Source organism: Gossypium hirsutum, chromosome A07 (assembly GCF_007990345.1).
Source record: "Gossypium hirsutum isolate 1008001.06 chromosome A07, Gossypium_hirsutum_v2.1, whole genome shotgun sequence".
In the NCBI taxonomy this organism is placed as follows: Eukaryota; Viridiplantae; Streptophyta; class Magnoliopsida; order Malvales; family Malvaceae; genus Gossypium; species Gossypium hirsutum.
Window position 1 is genome coordinate 1732469 of NC_053430.1, and position 19621 is coordinate 1752089.

At 30.2% G+C, this 19621-nt stretch overlaps 4 protein-coding genes across 4 annotated transcripts; 2 read left to right on the top strand and 2 right to left on the bottom strand.

Moving 5' to 3' along the window:
- Positions 1-2731: 2731 nt before the first annotated feature.
- Positions 2732-3924, top strand: LOC107929957 (auxin-binding protein ABP19a). Its single transcript, XM_016861508.2, has one exon. The coding sequence runs from the start codon at positions 2952-2954 to the stop codon at positions 3687-3689; it is 738 nt and encodes a 245-aa protein (XP_016716997.1). The 5' UTR covers positions 2732-2951; the 3' UTR covers positions 3690-3924.
- A 464-nt stretch (positions 3925-4388) lies between these two features.
- Positions 4389-6703, bottom strand: LOC107929956 (uncharacterized). Its single transcript, XM_016861506.2, has 2 exons — positions 6164-6703; positions 4389-5113 (listed from the first exon to the last, which is right to left on the bottom strand). Exons 1-2 carry the CDS (start codon positions 6568-6570, stop codon positions 4675-4677), a joined length of 846 nt encoding a protein of 281 aa, XP_016716995.1. The 5' UTR covers positions 6571-6703; the 3' UTR covers positions 4389-4674.
- A 6344-nt stretch (positions 6704-13047) lies between these two features.
- Positions 13048-15280, top strand: LOC107929974 (RING-box protein 1a). The gene is made up of 5 exons (XM_016861532.2): positions 13048-13331; positions 13420-13470; positions 13570-13629; positions 14854-14925; positions 15021-15280. Exons 1-5 carry the CDS (start codon positions 13196-13198, stop codon positions 15056-15058), a joined length of 357 nt encoding a protein of 118 aa, XP_016717021.1. The 5' UTR covers positions 13048-13195; the 3' UTR covers positions 15059-15280.
- Positions 15281-15811: 531 nt separating this feature from the next.
- LOC107929973 (guanine nucleotide-binding protein subunit gamma 3) lies at positions 15812-18043 on the bottom strand. The gene is made up of 6 exons (XM_041117119.1): positions 17983-18043; positions 17598-17755; positions 16899-16951; positions 16768-16812; positions 16621-16665; positions 15812-16200 (listed from the first exon to the last, which is right to left on the bottom strand). The coding sequence occupies exons 2-6, from the start codon at positions 17733-17735 to the stop codon at positions 15840-15842; spliced, it is 642 nt and encodes a 213-aa protein (XP_040973053.1). The 5' UTR covers positions 17736-17755; positions 17983-18043; the 3' UTR covers positions 15812-15839.
- Between the last annotated feature and the right edge of the window lie 1578 nt (positions 18044-19621).

Here is a 19621-nt window from a genome sequence, read left to right on the forward strand (position 1 = left end):
GAAAAGCACTATTTAGCTCCACAACGAAAGGCATAAACTTAGAGTAAGAATGAAAGATTATATCATCATTGGATTCACTGGACCACTTACAGCTTTGATTTGCCAAACCAGGGAAAATATAGGGTCCCTACCTCAACAACCATTACATTATAAGTAACGATTGATTAGATTTTTTTGAAATTTTCAAATTATTTATCATAATTTGATTTCACTTTTGTTTTTCATATTAGTTTTTTTATTTTGAATTTTTAGACTTTGATAAAACGAACTGTAGGTTATTTTAAAAATTACTTGGCAGAATTTCAGTCTTTTTCATTAATATTTTTCAAAAGAAAAATATTTTAAAATTAAATATGGTTTTTAAAAAATGTTTTTATATTTACTATTTTAAATATAAAATATGTATTTTTTATATCATAAAAAGTAAAATTAATAAAAAATTAATTTAATTTTGATACTAACAGTTTTTTTAACTTATATTTCATAAATTATTCGAACTAATTTTTAATTTTTCATTGAAAATATTAAAAGTAAAAACATCACCCCACGTTAGCAATCATCAAATCCAATCTTACACTTATGAGCTATAAAATTTCTGCAATAAACAATTTAGATATATCCTCCTCCGTTAAAAACACACAAATCAATTTCATCAAAATTTTCAATAGACCCAAAAAGAAGCCATAAGAAAATCAAATATATTACTGAAAAGATGGCTAAACAAAGTGTAGAAACCCACAACGTGTTGCACAAACCAAGGCATAAATCTCTGTGTTGGCGGCCATTCTTCAAAGAAATGATATTGGACTAATTTCTTGGCCACATCACTTCCCAAAGCGAAGCATTACCCTTCACCATACTTTAGTTTTGATTGTAATATCGTTAATTAATTTAAATAGTTAATAAATTAATTTACAATCAATACCTTGTGAATTATAGTCCTTGTAACCACATAATGTGCTCGAGACATTAAACACCTCTAGTCTACCTTACAAAAACAGGTGTTAAGACCTCCACCTGAATTGTCTTAGAAGCTTCATTAAATGCACACAAGTCTGATCATCACTTGATTGCAAGATATCATTCTCATTGCCGCTTAACTAGAAAAAAGCTATTAAGTCCCCAAAAGAACAAGAGAAATTGCGAAAACAAAACATATACAAACATGTGTCAAGACTTGAGAGCAAGAGGTGACGAAACTTGATTGCAAATATATATATACATATCCCTCCCTTCATCATTAAAAAGTCGTGTGCAAAAACTCTACCTAAACGCCACCACAAGCGATTCTCTACACTACAGTGCTATGTGAACTACCACTCTCCTCTTAATCTTGAAAGTTACCTAGTTTAACAAAAAATCTATAGCATCATAATAGTTTGAAAGGTATATTGTTTTAAAAAAAATCTTAGAAGATAATTAATTATTTAAATTAACTAATGTTATTCTAAAGGTAAAAAGAATAAATTATGTTAAATTAAAGAATAAATCATGATTTTAAACATAATGGAGAGATCAAAAATCATAACTTCACCCCACAAGTACGTTTGAAAACTAAAATGAAAGCTCATTTCCATTGATTGAACAGCTATTAAAGCCACAAAGAATTTATATTCAAGTTTTTAGTTCACATTAATCTTAAATTCAATCCTCGGGCAACACCAACAGTTACCTTTTATATTAATATACATAAATACTCATTGGACCAACAGTAGATGCAAGACACTAAGGTTTTTCTCTTTGCTTCTAACTTTTTAGTTAGGAGGGAAGAAGAACTTCAAAAAGTTGGTTCCCTTAGATCACATATGTGCTGTTTTCATATTGAAAACTTCATCTACCATCTTAAATGGTTCCAACTGTGACACCCATTCATTGTATACCTCCTATTATTTGGTTAAAAATCATACCACAAATATAGCTTGTTTTCATTGAGCAAAGGCCACAAAATACTCCCATGTGAGTAGCTGGCCCTAATTTCTAGTTAAAAAAGGATGGCTACTGGCCTGCCTCTGACATTTCAGCCTGTCAAAACTGTATCTCTACTGCCACCTTTATAGGAAGGGACAATTGAAAATTTCATATTTCACATTCATGCATTATGGACCTTCTTTAGTTTCACTTATAGATAAAAAGATATTATTTATCTCAGCCAGAAGATTCTTGTTAGCTTTTGTTGATGCAAAAAAGCAAACCCACTTTGCTTAGATAGACTCAATTTAGCTCTCAACAATATTAGTATTATAGAAGTAGTTCATCAATAAAAATCTAATTATATTATCTCCTTTAGTAAAAAATAGATAAATTAATCTCTATATATTATATTAAAGAGCATAATTCTCTATATTAAAAATTATCATGATTGAAAAACGTGTCATGTATATCTCATACTAGCAAACAAATATCAATTTTTGACAGTAAAAATAAATTTTTAACAAAAATATTAATTTTCTCTTTAATCTAATGTAATGTAAGAGATTAATCTATTCATTTTTTTAGTATAAGGTCAAAATACAATCCTACTCCTAATACAAAGACCTCCTTGATATTCTACCCAAAAAAATGTCTTCTATTGCCATAACTTTCCTCCCTTCCAACATACCATTGGCACAAAGGACCACCTTCTGAAATCTCTCCATAATGATCTTTTCCTTTGCATATCCTAATTAAGACTTCATAACAGGCTGCATTTATATGTTATCATCTAATATATCGAAAAAACTCGGGTTATTGTTTGCAAAATATGTGATTGCATAAAAAAATAGAGCAGATGAAGTCCATTGAGTCTCTTCAACCATCTAGATGAGAGAACCAATGCCAATGTTGCTCATTGCAACTGTTTCATTCTTTTCCTAACTAAAAGAGTATTCTTGTTGTTCTATGATGAAATAGTGACCTGTAATTCAAATGCATATAGAATAAGTCTCATCATCATCACCACGAGAGTAGTGTGCATGAGAATATCTCCAAATACCAACTGCAATATGCATCAAAGTATCCACACTTTCCTCATCTATATAAAAGGGAAACGCATACCATTCAAGCCTCAAAAGATAGTAGCAAAGATGATTCTCCCAATCTTTTTCATGTTGTCTTTCTTATTATCATCATCATCCTGCAATGCATTAGACTTTTGTGTTGCAGACCTAAAGACTCCTCAAGGGCTTGCAGGTTACTCTTGCAAGAAGCTTGAACTAGTCACCGTAGATGATTTCGTTTTCTCTGGACTACACGCAGGCAATACTTCAAACCTCATAAAAGCTGCTGTAACACCAGCATTCACTGCTCAGTTTCCTGGTGTTAACGGACTCGGCATTTCCATAGCTCGTCTGGATTTGGCAGTTGGCGGAGTAGTGCCTATGCATACACACCCCGGCAGTTCAGAAATCATTGTTGTTATTCAAGGCATAATTGCTGCCGGATTCGTATCATCAGCCAACAAAGTTTACTTCAAAACTCTTAAAACTGGGGATATCATGGTTTTCCCCCAAGGTTTATTGCACTTTCAAATCAATGCAGGTACAACACCAGCATTGGCATATGTATCTTTCAGTAGTCCAAGCCCTGGTGTTCAAATCCTAGACTTCGCCTTGTTTGGAAATGATTTGCCCTCCAACATTATAGAGGAGACTATCTTCCTAGATGATGCTCAGGTTAAGAAACTCAAGGGTGTTCTTGGTGGAACTGGTTAAGGTCCATGTGCTTCTTTGTATTCCTTCTTCAAGTTCCCTTGTCTTTTGCTAAGCTAATATATCTGACAATCAAATCTCTAAGGGAAAAAAAAAGTTGCTAAACCTGAAAACTGTTGCATAGAGAAACTGTTTATATTTCATATGTCAAAACACGGTAATACCATGGAAGCACTTGTATGAGGTGTCAATCGCCCCCTACTCAAAAAATAGATAAATTAGTCCATTCTATTAAAAATTTCATTCATTTTTACAGTTAAAAACTAGCATGGCTTACAGACCAAATACTGACACGTGATGTGCCACATGTACTTTATGCTGAAATGCAGGGACCAGTTTTAAACAATAAAAATAGATCAATTTTTTAACAGAGGACTTACTCTTTAATCTAATGTATAGGGACTGATTTATCCATTTTTTGAGTAGAGAGGTTAAAATACAATACAGCTCTTAGTACAAGGAGCTCCATGATACTTTTGCTGTCAAAACACTTTTATTTAGCTATTGTCGAATCATCTGTTCAATGGTGAACTAGTTGAAGCAGTGATCTGACCGGTCTGATTGACAACAGGAACTCTATAAAGGGTGACTGATTACCCAGGAACCTTAGTTCAAGTGGCCCTTATGAATCAATCACCAAGCCACTCTGGACCATTATTCATAGTACTATAAACCATCACACTTTCTATACAGCAAAAAAAATAACACAAGGAATGGTGAATAAATAGGGGAAGGAAAACGCAAAAGTTTTTCAGTAACATGTAAAGGCCAACGTTTTGTATTATACAATAAAGCATTCTCATCATTATCTCAAATCTAACAAGAGATGAGAACAGCACAAACAGGAATTACACATATCGAATGCATGGCCATTGAATACCTAACACTACAAGTACAGAGGGATTAGATGAATCAAATGCATGAAGGGATAAAAGTGACAGTCTCCCGTACCAATCACGGTAAACATTTTGGCAACTTCCCATTGAACTCAATGCATTTTGTTGTCCTTGTTGCAACTACGAACAGCCAAACCAGCCATGTTAGGAGTTGCAGCGGCAGCGGCAACAACAAATTGTAGATCAGACAAGGAGAAAGACCGGCACGGAGGGTTCAAATTCGGTTGAGCAGCTATCGATGATGAACTAATCATAGTTGATTTTTTATACTGTGGATGTAGAGGTGGAAGACAACTAGACGGTGATGATGACATCAAGTTCAAGTCTGAGCTACTCATAGTAGTTCCGAAAGCCATTGCACTTCCATATGAGTTGCCTAATCGCTTTGAACCACGAGTTAATAAGTTCTTGCGTTTTCTATTATAAGGATTGTCCGGTTTTGCAAATTCTTTAACAGAGGAAGCAGTGACAGCATCAGCAAGACTAGTGAAGGACTTTGATTTGCCATTATAAAACTTGGATATACCTTTTCTGAAATAAGCAAAAACACACACACACACCCCAAAATAATAAGAAATTGAAAAACCCTCAAAACATGTGTAAAAATCACAACCACCCTTTTAAGAACAACACACTTTATGTTATTCAAGCAATGCTTTATAGCAAAAAATGGGAGTGAATGGAGTTCAGTTTATGGTAATTGATGGCATTAAATTAATAAAATATTCAAATTCAAGAAGTAATTTAAGGTTTTTAAGTTACAAGTATAAATAATACACATAAATCCGGACCTAGACCACCTAGACCAAAATAAATATGGCCTATAAAACTTGAACCAAAAACTCAAAACATAGTCTAGACAAGGGAAGTGGGATTGCATTTTGAACCTATTAAAAAATAGCAAATTAGTCCCTATATGTTAAATAAAAAATCAAACAGGTTATTCCATTAAAAGTTCTATACATTTCTACGACTAAAAACTGATTCCTGTACATTGTAAGTAACCATGTGAAATTGTTTGGTTATTTCGTTAACCACGCCAGTTGACAGGGGAAATGGATGAAATTTTTAACTAAAGGACAAGTTTACCTTTTGAATTAATGTTCAAAGATTAATTTAGTTATTTTTTTGAGTAAAAAAGGCAAAATACGATCTGACTTGTATTACTCTTAAAACAAGGCCTCTCTTGTATCATGGAAGTCAAACTTGAAAGCAGATAATCACTTGAAGCAAATCAATAAGCATAGATCAGCATATCCTCATAACTTAAAAAACCCAGATTGGATCAAAAGCAAGAAGGGGGAAAATTATATAAAAAAACACAAATTGTAAGGGTTTGTTATAAATTTGGACAAGAATCACATAAGATGAACTTAAACCCTAACCAGTAGCTCAACTTTGCCATTAGACTAAAGAGTTTATTGACTTGAAGTGCAGATATTTTAGATCATCACTTGAGGCAAATGAAAATAAGTATGGATCAGCATATCATCATAATTTTTAAAAACCCAGATGAGATCAAAAGCAAGAGAGGGGAAAAGTTAAAAAAATTTTGAATGGTTTCTTTTATCAATATTTTACCTCGTAGGTAAAACCTCTTGTAGAGCATCCATGGTATCCAAGGGTCCTTTAAGCTTGCTTTGAACTTCAGTCTCCCTTGAATCTTCACCGTCCGATGATGATTCACCAGAAACATCACTGTTCCCTCCGATCGACGACGAACTACAATACCCCAAATCATCCTCTTCTTCCCCATCTTCCGCCAGCACCGACTCTCTCTGATCATCGTTTTTTACCTCCGGCGAATCTTGAATACACTGCATATCGTGGATAAACCCTGACCGTCTGATTGAATTACCATCACCGTTCCTTTCGAAGAAAAGCGACATCGTTTTTGGAGAAAAAAATGAAAAGATCACAAAGAAAGCTAAGCTAAGGGGAGTGTAAAAAGCAATCGGGTACTTATTAATATCTGGTAAAGTGCACATGGAGAAGCCATATTTCACCCATTGTTGATAACAGAGAGAGAAAATAAAATAAATATTGAAAAAAAAAACCCCGAAGAGAATTTTTTACCAAAATTTTGAATAATTTAATACTCAACCGACTCTAATATGAAGATGGGGAAGCATTATCTTGATGGAAAATTCCTTTTGTTGGAAACTTCGGGGAAATGGTCTAATTTTTATCTTAGTCCATATATTATACTACAATTTACGATTTAATCCTCTGCTTTAATTTACTATGATTCAATGGTCAAACTTTGTTACTAGTCATTGTATTGTGCGTACGTTGCAGATTTAGTCTATATACTTTAATTTGGTCAATTTTAATCATTATATAATTTTTTGGATTTTGAAATGTTAGTCTAACCCAAATGATAGCAATTAAATTTGTTATGTCAAATTTTGCTATTAGACTCTTACTATGCATAAGTTATGTATTTAGTCTTTACTCTCTAATTTGATCGTTTTTAATCCCTATACTTTTTGAATTTTGAAATTCTAATTTCTAACTCAAATGGTAGCAGATGAATACATTAACTACAATGGCTTGGCATTTTTTGTAAGTAATATGAAAACAACAAGCTAACATGGCATTACACATATAATAATATATTTGTCACTTAAAATTTTGTAAATTGCAAATTTTGACTTAATGAATATGACAGTTACTATTTGGTTTAGGACTGAAATTTCAAAATTCAAAAAAGTACAACTAAAAATGATGAAATAAGAGTATAAGTACCAAATTCGCAACTTATGCATAGTATAGGAACTAATAACAAATTTTGACCTAATTTACTCCTCTACTTTAATAATGTTATTAGTAGGTCCAAATTGATAATACTATTAATCATTGTAAATCAAAGTGCGGACCAGAATTTTTTTTTTCAAAATAGCTTTTTAAGTATACAATTTATATGTAAATTTATTATTGATTAATTAGATTTTCACGTGGCTTGACTTTGTAACTAGATAGTAATAAAAAAATTCATTTCATTTCTTTTTTCCTATTTTTTTATTTAAAAATATCAATCCAACCATTAAAATCATAAGTATTTTCTGTCAAAAATTATCAATTTAGAATTTTGATTAGGCTATTTTCATATGTTGTGGCATATAATTGATAGAAACTACGGATAATGATAATGATTGGAATAGGATTTTTAAATTGAAAAAGTAGAAGGGTTGAAATTTTAACTTTTAAAGTACATGGATTAAATCTTAAATTCTATACATGTACAAAGACTACTAGCATATCTTAACTTTAATAACAATATTATAATAGTAGAAGAGTCAAATGGTGTAAATTTTTTCAAATTTTAGCACTGTAAAAGGATTAAAACAAAAAATTAGGCCTAAAAGAAGAAATTATAAATGTGAAAATAGTGCAGGGATTAAAATAATATTAGACCAAAACAAAAATGAAATAAAAGAATAAAGAGGATGATCTGGATAAAGGTCTTTCTGGCTTGTTGGAATAAAGAAAACTAGGGGCAAGTGACCAAACTTTGTTGTCCTAGGTTTTGGTCAGACTTTTTTCTCTAACGTGGACGGCTATGATTGATTTTTTTCCTTCTTAAAATTTGATAAAATCCAATAAATTTTAATATTTTGAAGAAAAAATCAATAATTGCATCTATTTATTTTGCAAATTTTAAGTAATAATAATTAAATTGGTATTGATATTTTTACTAATACAGGAGGATGTAGATTCGAGGATGTTGAAGTGCATTATCCTTCTATTTATGAGTTGGGAGAGAATATGGATAGTTTTAGATATTGTATAAAAAAAACATATATGATCAAAACCTATAATAAGATTATTAAAAAAATTTATAATGAAAATTTTTATAATGACAATCATAAGAATTAAATTTATCTTAACCATTACATTAAAATGAATGGTTCTAAACATTGGATTTTATATTTATATTAATTTATTAAAAAAACTAACAACACCCAATTTTTTTCTCTTTTTATTCCGTGTAGTTGAAGTCTTTAAGATGAAAAAATTAGGATCGTAAGTAGGGTTGTTAAGATTATCCAAATTGGATATTAGGTAATTGTTTTTCTTGATTGAAAAAATTAGTCAGACCGTTTCAATCAAGAAAAACAAGTATCTAATCCCTAATTTGATTAATCTTAATACCACCCTCACTTTCCATTCTAATTTTTTTGGGTGTTGTTGGTATTATTATAATAAGGTAATATAAATATAAAATCTAAGACTTAAAATTATTTATTTTGATTTAATGACTAATATTATTTTGATTCTCATTTTAAAAGTTCCTCACCATTAAATTTATAGTTTTTAAATATTTCGTGTGTTATATTAAAAAAATTATTTCATATGTTGCTTACAATTAAATATTATAATAAAATATTAAAAAAAAGACATGTAACAATTTTTTAATATTATTCGTGGAATAAAAAAATACATTATAGTCTATCAAATAATAACATTTAATATTTAGTATTTTTATTTAATAAAAATATTATAATTATTATATTTTATGATGAAAACAAAAAATTAGTTCAACTTTAGATATCATTAGCGAATTACGATTTTATCCTCAAGATAATCTTTTTATCGCAGTAACTTTTATCGGCTTGAAATCACTGTATTTGTGAATTTAAAATTAAAATCTTTATTTGATAATAAAATTTTTAATTTTACTTAAGAAACTGTTATAAATTGTTTTATAGAACAAATTAAATTTTCACATTATCAACTATTTTTAAATTATATTAAAATTTAAATTAAATTTAAAAAAACATAAAGAAATTTTTTAACTCTAATGCATTTAATAATATTATTTAATATAATGAGGATAAAATTTTACTTTATATATGTTGATTGAGTCTTAAATTTATTGGCATAAGTATTGTTATCAATATAGGATGACGTAGATTCGAGTATGCTGAAACGCATCTTCGTATTTATGGTTAATTTTAAATATTATGTTGAAAAAATAAAAATAATCAAAACTTATAATAAAATTATTTAAAAAATAGTTTATAATAAAATAAAATTCATAATGTGTCCTGTTTATTAATTATTTTTATTATGGGTGTTGAAAGTTTTTTTGGTAATTCAAGGTTTGACATTTTCTCTACCACTAAAATTCAACATTCAATATTTTTTTTTTCTTATCATAACATTAACATCTTCTATGAAGCAATAAAAAAATATGGAATAAAGTAGGTAAACGGTTCTCGGGATAAGATTTATTTAGAGCAGATGTTAAAGTTTTTATTTGAAATCTAGATGATACGGGTTTAAATTTTGTAATTTGTTTTCTGATATTATAATGATAAAAAAAAATAATTGAATCCAAGATTTAGTCCAATTGATTCAAACAATTATGACTTTAAAAAGACGACATTCAACATGTTTAAGAGATTTGAATATCGTCATTTGCAACCTCTTTTCCTAACTTAAAAATGTTAGCTCGAATTTGACATGAAATATATTTAAAATTTGATCTACTTATTTTAAGTATGCTAAGTGATATCCAGGAGCGTAGTTAGAAAATTTTTCTAGAGAGCAAAATTATTTTGTATAATTTTATGAGAGCTAAAATGTAAATTGAAAATGGACTTAATCCAAGTGTTTTAAATATGTAATATTTTTATGTTCATTTTATGGTTCATGTTTGGGATTGTCTCTCTCAACAATGTTGTCTCCAATGATCAAACTTACATCTCCCCTTAAGAGTACAATGTGCCTTATAATTGCATCCGATTAATATTTTAATAAAAAATTAACTTTTATGTCTAGATATCCCTCGTCTAATTAACCAAATACTTGCAATGAAATGTTGTTGTTTATCAAAAATTAAATTATGCTATTAGCACTTGTAGTATGCATAAATTGTAGATTTAGTCATTATAATTTAATGTAGTTATTTTCTATCACGGTAATTTAGAACTTTGGAATTATCGTTATAGCTAAATGGTAGCTATTAAATTTATTAAGGACTTCTACTATTTTCAAGATTTGATGTGACAAACATATTATCACACGTGTAATGCTATATCAGCTTGTTATTTCTATATATTACTCACAAAAGTATAATTAATAGATTTTACTATTGTCGTTTGTAATAGGATTGAAATTTTGACATCCGAGAAATATAGTAATTAAAACTGATCCAATTGGAGAGTGAACTAACTCTACAACTTAATGTATAATACAAGACTAATAACAGAATTTAACCAAACAGATTTTATTAATATTGTTTAATTTGAAAAATATATAAACTAAAATTAATCAAAATTATGCCACAGAAGCAACGTTTTTGCATGTCAGCCCATCTTGAAATCATTCCTTTCATATTTTATCCTCAGCAGCCCATCTTCTTCATCTAGAATCTGATTCACATTATCTTCGTTAGTTTCTTCCATCATCGCCGCCTTAGCCTAGTGGCTATTTTTTTGTGGTGAAGGCCATTGCCATTCGGACTCATATCATTAGTGGCATCTCTTGTTGTTAAGCTTAACCCCATAAGCTATGGAACCGAGTGAGTTTTCATTTTTGCTAGTTTCTGGTGATTAGAAGTGGAGAAAGGTGTGCCGCTGCTGCTGCGTCGAAACCAAGAAAGGAACCAGGGCCCAGGAGGAAGATTTTTGCTTAGCCATGGCGGAGAAGGAAGTTCATGACGAACAGGCTCCTTTCCAGGAAACAATTCATCATTGATGTTTTGCATCCTGGGAGGCCCAATGTTTCTAGGGTGGAGCTGAAGGAGAAGCTTGCTAGAATTAAATTTTTAAGCGAGTACAATATTAAATTTTATGATTTTTTAAGTTTAGAGAATAAAATAGAAAAAATTATTTTATGAACCCTTCCTATCACATTATCTATGGCCTTTTTCTAATTATTTAATGACATTTTAATAATTTTTACCCTGAATTCAAATCTCGAATCTCGAACTTTGAACTGGGTTTAGGGTTCGAGTTCGGGATAAAAAAATTATCAAAATTATGTATCAATGACATGAAAAATTTTGTTAAAATGTCATTAAGTAATTGGAAATGGACTATAAATAATATGGTGGGAAGAGTCTACAAAATAATTTCTCCTAAAATAAACCTAATTGACAAATTTCAAAATAAATAAATAAGAAAGCAATCTAAATACTAAAAGATAAAAAATTATATTAACCCTTTCTTTTTATTCTTTAATTAAAATATAAATCCCAAAATAAAACTTTTTTCTAAACATGGCTATTAGCCTATTAACCACGGTTGAATATCTAGGTTTTTCTTTTTATTGATTGGTTATAATTTTGTTATTTTCATTGTGATTTTATTTAATAAAAAGTTATTTTTTTCCAATAATTATTAAAAAGAAAAAATAAAAAAAATCAACCTTGAATTTGGTAACTTTTACCAATATGATGTTTGATTTTTTATTTTTTTTTGAAATTATTCTTGAAATTTAATAAATTTTTAATTTAATCTAAAAATTTAGATTTTATTTAAAGTTTCAAGTGATGATATGACATAATTTTAGAGTAATATGTCATCATACCTTAATAGAATTCAAATTCAAGAACTAAATTGAAAAAAAATGCTAAATTTTAATACTAACCCATCGAAACTCAAACACAAGGTGAAAAATGTAAATAAATTCACAAACTAAATGTTACTTTAATCCAAAATTAAATAAAATTCAGATAGTTTGTAATTTTTTAAGACACATAGCACAATTTTATAGACTACAAAATTAGCAATGTACCAATAAAATTTGCTAACTTATTTAACAATTTCCAAGTTTATATCAAGTCCGAAGATAAATTATTAAATTTAAGGATTAAAATATACCTTAATTCTTTTTAAATATCCAAAAATTATTGATTCACTTTCTCTTATATGCTTAAAAAAATTAAAGCTGCAGAATTAGATCAATTAGTAGAATTGGAAATTGGCTCAATATCGATTTAAAAAGAGATGAAACTTACAAATTGGTATATATTGATTGAATCGAAGCTAAATAAGGAATATATGTCTTTTTTTTTTAATTGGTTAAATAGGTCGTTTTTTTAAAATTTAGAGAAATAAATCGATTTTGAAGAGAGATTGTAAAAACGTACCTAGCTTGACAAACTTTTGCTGACATGTCAAGAATGCACGTCAATTGGAAGCATTTTCTAAAAATTCTAAAGAAAACGCGTCTAGGTGAGCATATTTTCCCTAACATATCAGGAAAAAGCTCATCCATCGCCAATTGTGTAGAAAGTGTGCCCAGTTGGGCGCGTTTTTTCATTCTCTTTACAAAAATTAGTCTATTTCTTTAAATCTTAAAAAAAAACCTATTTGAGAAATTAAAAAATTTAACATATAATACTTTTTTTAGCCTTGAATTGAAATGAAATTTGATTAAACCGAAATTTATAATTTATAATATTTTTTTAGTAACTTATTTGAAATCAATAGACTAAACCAAAGCATTAATGCAGACAGGATGTCGTCATAATTTTTTTCAATTTATACTTAAAAACACGCTCGTGCTAAATGGCGCGTGGTTTCTTCTCTACCATTTCCCCCAAAAACTAAAGCACCAAAAAAAGCAACACCCTCTCCTTCACGGTTTTTCAACCTCGCCATGGCTACACTAGACTCCGATGTCCCCATGGTACCCGTCGGCGAGTCTTCCAACAGCTCCGCCGCTTCCTCTTCCACTAAGAAACCCAAGCGTTTCGAGATCAAAAAGTGGAGCGCCGTTGCCCTTTGGGCTTGGGGTAACCAATCCCTAAATCCTAACCTAGTTTACTTTTTTTTTTCTAATAATTAATGTTTTTAATGTTTATTTTGTTGATGGATGAACAGATATTGTTGTGGATAATTGTGCAATTTGCAGGAATCACATCATGGATCTCTGTGAGTCTTTCTATCTTTGATTTTTTTTTCTCGTTCGATTTTTTATTTTTTTTTGGGATTTGATAAATTCGATTAAATTACGATAATTTGGTCTTTTAGGTATCGAATGCCAAGCAAACCAAGCCAGCGCCACCAGTGAGGAATGCACTGTTGCTTGGGGTATTTCTTTTTCTCTCTATTTCAAATCCCCAAAGTCATTGTTTGGCTTAATTACATCGCATTATAATATATTGGGATTTTGGACATGTTCCATTGTTGGGGATTATGTAATTTTATCATATATATGTATATATATATTTGCATATCTAGCGTTTGATTCAGGGATCATTTAGCAAGTGTTTATTCTGGACTATTTTTGCACTATTTACTTGAGGGTTAGTGCTACCGGTGTTTCATCGGAATATATTTTATACCGAACACAAGGTTTGTGATTTTAGAACTCAATTTTGAACATTTAGTTGCTGATTTTTTTAAGTAGTGGAGTGTTCTTGTCTTGGTGTAGAAGAAAACTAATTTAGTAATAAAACTTGAATAAACTACGGTGATTTCATGTAGTAAATGTTGAAGAAATTACACTTTTTATGTTTTATTAGAATAGCATATGATGAATCAATTAAGTTAATAAGAAGACATCCGGTTTTGCTTCGTGATGCTTTGCCTGTTGTTAACTCTTAGGGGCATTGTATGCGTTATTTTGGAGGTTCTGTTGCTTTGCTGATTGTATTTGGTGCTTGTACGCATTTAAGCAAAATCTCAGATTATTTTGTATCCAAAAGCTATACGAATATTTTCTTTTGGTATGGACCAAGTGGTATGAACTGTATTGGTTGTAGACCTGTCAGTTGGACTGGTCTTATTGGTTTCGGATCGGGTCATCTGAGTTTTAAAACTTTCAATCAGTTTTGGGTTCGGGTTATTTGGGTTCGCTAGTTAGGTTTGGGTCTTGTGTTCTCGAGTTTATGTCATTTTGGGCTCAGCTCATTTCAGGTTTTGGTCATTCCAAGTTCATTTCTTGTTTGGGTCATTTTCGGGTTTAGGTTGACTCTGGCTCGGATCAGATTAATTGGGACAAGTTTTCAAGTTTAGGTCAAGAATTGGTTGCTCTTCCTTTGGTGGTTTATTCACCTAAGCAGTCTATCCCTACACTTTATTTGCTTCAAATGCATATAAATTTCCATGACTAAACTAATTAAATTACCAAAAAAAATTACTTGTCACATTGCAATTTCACTTGTTTGTCAAATTCTTTGCAAGATTCATATGATGTTTTAAAGAAAACATGAAGAACAGTACAGCCTTGTTTTAACAGCATTGATATATTGCATATAAACGAACACCGGAACTCATGTTTGATTGAATATTGTTATTATTTTTTGTTTGTAGGGGTCTGCAACCATGCATTTCACTTTCACTGTATCAGTCGATGGTTGAAGACTCGTCAAGTGTGTCCATTGGGTACACTTTTTTTGCCTCCCGGTGTCTTATTTTCGCTCCATTCACATTTTTGTTAACTGCATAACAATGATATTGTTGTTGCTTCGATTTTGCAGATAATAGTGAGTGGGAGTTCCAAAAGTATGGTCACTAAATCTTTTGGACTGTTTTATCAGTTGAATCCACTTGCCTTTCCAAGTACGGTGTGCAAGAAGATCTACATATTTTCTTCAGGTTTCTGTTGATTCTACTGCAGCTGCTTTAAACTTTTTTTTTTTTGGAAAACATTTGGATTTATGAATTAGGTATTTGGAATTTGCTATGCACTGAGTGTAATCTGCTAAAATTTTATGTGAATTATTCAAAGCTTGAATCATCATTACCTAAATGCATGCAACTAAGTATGTTAATTCTTACCTGAACCAAGCTCCGAATCCGAAATCCGAAAATGATAAAATTAGAAATTGTTTAAACTCAGAAATGATTCAACTCTAGCGTCATTTGAATGACAAAATACAAAAGGTCAAATTATGCTATTAGATATTGTATCTTATGTACTTGTAATTTAGTCCTAGTATTTTTAAAATTTTAAAATTTTAATTTTGATCGAACAGCAGCAATTAAATTTTACTATTAGTTTTGTATTAGTGAAAATAATAAATTAATATGGTATTACAGATGTAACAATATGTTTGTTCTATTAAATTTTGAATTTAATGAATTTAACACTTATTATTTAATTAGGACTAAAATTTTTCAACTTGAGAATGCAAAATAACACCGACCTGAAATGATCCAAGACCCCGCCAATTTGTCTAATTAATAAAGAGGTCTATATGTAATTATCAAAAGCAAAAGTAAATACTGGACCACTTCGTGACTTAATTGTGATTAAGAGGATAAAAAATTAAACCCGAAAATTGCATTTAGTTTTATTAAAACAAAAAACAGCATGGGTTACAACAGTTTTTTGTACAACAACAAAGACGTACCTTTGGACATATAGGACAACATTTCCATCTGTAACATCGGTCCTTGCACGAAGGAAACCGAAAAATGCAACAGGTTTTGCCGCACGAGATGTTCCCGCAGCATTGTGATTTAGGACAAGAGCAACAGCGCCGTCGCGGATTCGTGCAACAGCTTAAACATGAATTGCAGTTGCATGAGCTACACTTACATAAACTACAGTCGCACATATCATTACAGTTATAGCACGGCCGGCATGTCAAATGGCAAGAGCACTCGGAATAACAGCAACAGCAAATCATCGACAAGTTAAAACAGGGTATTCCGCTGCAAAAGAATTTAAGTTGTGACATAAAACCCTAAACTCTAAACAATAAACATAAAACAAGGAATAATAAAGTACCATGAAAGAACTTTTACTAGGTGTCAAGATTGCATTTTGTCCTCTATACTAAAAAAATGGGCAATTTAGTCTCAAATAAAAGAGCAAATTAATTTTTTCTGTCAAAATTTTCATCTATTTGTATAGTTAAAAACTAGTGTGATTGACGGAATAACCGGATAATGATACATAGAATGCCATGTGTACCTCATATTGATGTACATAGATCAGCTTATAATAGTAAAAACGATAATATATAGAGACTAATTTGTTCATTTTCTGAGTAAAGGGATAAAATACAATTTGATTCTTAGTACAGGGATTTCTATGGTACTATAACCAACAAAGGAATAAGGAATCGATACCAAAGCCACTTCCAAAGGCGACATGATTTCCGGTTCTTTCGATTTCTGCTTTGAAGGGACAACAAGCAAAAGTATAAAGCTTGTTACATCCTCTTCTAAACATTAAACAAAAAATTCGAGCAAAATAACGGCGAGTTGTGTTCTTACGTAGGTATAAGAGGATCTGAATTTGTTGTCACAAAGTCCGTAACCCTGTTATGGAATTAGCAATACATAAACCAAAATATTCAAATGAAAGGATGAACTATTTCGAGGAAATTACGAAAAATTATGCATACTCTTTGCAGCATCTCGAAGCATGTTGGAGACCTCCGACCGATTTTAACTCGACCTGCTCGAAAACAAGGACGTAAAACAAACATTTTAGTATGCAATCAAAAGATTTCATACGAGAATGATTAACTTAAAAACGGTGAACACTTTCTACAAGTCGAACTACACGGCATACATCTGCAACGGAAGTCGCTCATCGGATTATGTTCTATCCGTAACAGAATTTCAAATAGGTATATTTCAAAGAGTAACCTAAATATATGAACAACAAATTGTCATATTTGATGAGCCGGTGTTAAACAATAACCGTCTTTCAGTGGATAAAAGTATCGTAAAAGTGCTTATACTAGGGGTCGGATGCTTGAATAGACGAAACAATAGGCGTTGAAACACTTCGCCTATGGTATGCTAGAGGTCATGGGGTTCGAACCCCATCATGCCTAAAGCTCTACCATCGGGTTATCAGTAACAGTTCCAAAGTTGTAAGATTTTGAATCAAACATGACATTGAAGACAAGATTATAAAACAGTGAACCTGAAAATCTTACAAATTTGCACTATCAAAGTTACAATATTTTCAAGTTCCAATTTTTGTTATCATAATCCATTAAAAAGAACACATAACATTAAGCAATTTATGCATACACAAATATATATATAAAGCAAACCCAAACATTTAAAAAAAAACACACACACACACACACCTCAAGAAAGCTAATTTCCCTTTCAAGCATTTGAACCTTCGCTGTTTCCCTTCGCTTCCGATACAAATCCGGATACTCCGGCGGCGATTTCGGACATGGTGGTGGCAGAGACAAAGAACCACCGGACCCGGCCGCCATTGATGATTTTCCGGCCACCCCTTTCAAAAGAAAAAAGGTTAATAACTAATAATGAGAAACAAACAAAGAGGTGCAAATGATATTAGGCGTGAAGACTAATACGAAAAGTTGAAAACCCAGAAAAAAAATGGCATTTTGAGAGTGGCAGAGGCAGTAATTAAGGTATTCTGACAAGGATAATTACGACCCAGAAATGAAAAAGACTCAGCGAAAGGAAAAGTAACGAAAGTAAATGGCGGTGGGTTACAGTTAAAAGTTAAAGATTTTGCTGTAGTTTGCGAAGTTGCAGAAGAAAAGATTAAAGAATCTAATTTTTGTTTTAGTCCCTCTATTATATTAAAACTGATATTTAATCTTTCTATTGTAATTTCTCGAAATTTGAATTTTTTGGGGAAAACTGAAATTTTAGTCACCCAACTATTGGTAAGTTTTTTTTTGGTCACATAACTATGAATAGTTACAAAATAATCACTCAATTATTCGATTTTTTCTTGTTTGGTCACCAACCGTTAAATGGTTGATGAAAAGATATCGTGACAACTTTTAAAATTAACATAATAGAAATTTTAATCCTCAACACTTATAACTTTGTGTCAATTTAATCTTTATTCTAAAAAAATTAACCCTCAATGTTTACAAATTGTGTAATTTAGTCTTTTCTTTTTAACATTTCACTTAAAAAGCTAAAAAAAATTAAACCTATCAACTAAATTTGATCGGGAATATACCAAAAGTGAAACACTCAAAAATCAAGATATAATTTTCATATTTTTCTCATTCTTTTAAAACAAACATTTAATATCACATATAAAAATAAAACTGCAAAAAAAGATCAAATTACACTTATTTTTGGAATCAAGTCTAATTTCACATAAATATTGAAGGTTAAAGTTATTATTATGTCAATTTTATAAGTTGTTAAGTCATTTTTCCATTAGTAATTTAACAATCGGAAGAAAAAAATTGAATAGTTGATGACTATTTTTTCACTTTTCATAAGTAAATAATTAAATAAAATTTATTAATAATTAAATAACTACACGTGTAATTTGTTTATTTTTTCCTGATTTGATAATGTGATATAAATTTATTATTTGCTGGAATCCTATGGTTCTAGGGACTGACAAACCCCGTAGCCCCTATTTGTTAAATAAAATAATACCAATTTTAGTCCCTCGCAATTATTAAGTATTCAATATTTAAAATCTTTTAAAATAAATATTTTACCTTTGGTCTCCACAAATTTTAAAATTTTATTTTGATTCTCCAATACCAAATTTTTAGCTTCAGCCTTACAAATAATTGTGAAAATATATTATTCATTATAACTTTAATAGCAAGAGCTAATTGTGCTATCAATTCAAATAGTAAACGTAAAGAATTAAATTATGTTAAATTAAAGTTAAATGATTAAATTTTAAGAGGGACTATAATGAGAATTACACCAAAGGAAAATGAAAGTAAAACAGTAAATGGTGGTGGATTAAAGTTAAAGGTAAAGCCATTGCTGTAGTTGACAAGTTGCAGAAAGAAAGAGAGTATTAAATGGTGGGATTTTAAAGGAAAGACAAACAAAGATAATATAATAATGTATGCACAATATTAAGGGTAGGGATAGGAATAACAGTTAAACGAGTATTTGATAAGAATTTTAATTACTGTTCTATTTAAGTTAAGATTTAGAAGTGTAGTCAAGGAAGGTTGGCAGGGCATCGGTTTTTCTTGAAATGAAAAATTTTATATTTGGTCATTTTATAATTTTAAAAAATTTAAATTAATATATACTAAAATTACATTTCAACCTAAAAATAGAAAAAAATTTAATTTAATCTTTTAAAAATTATAAAAATATATTCTATTAAAATGGTAAAATTTTACTTTTTATA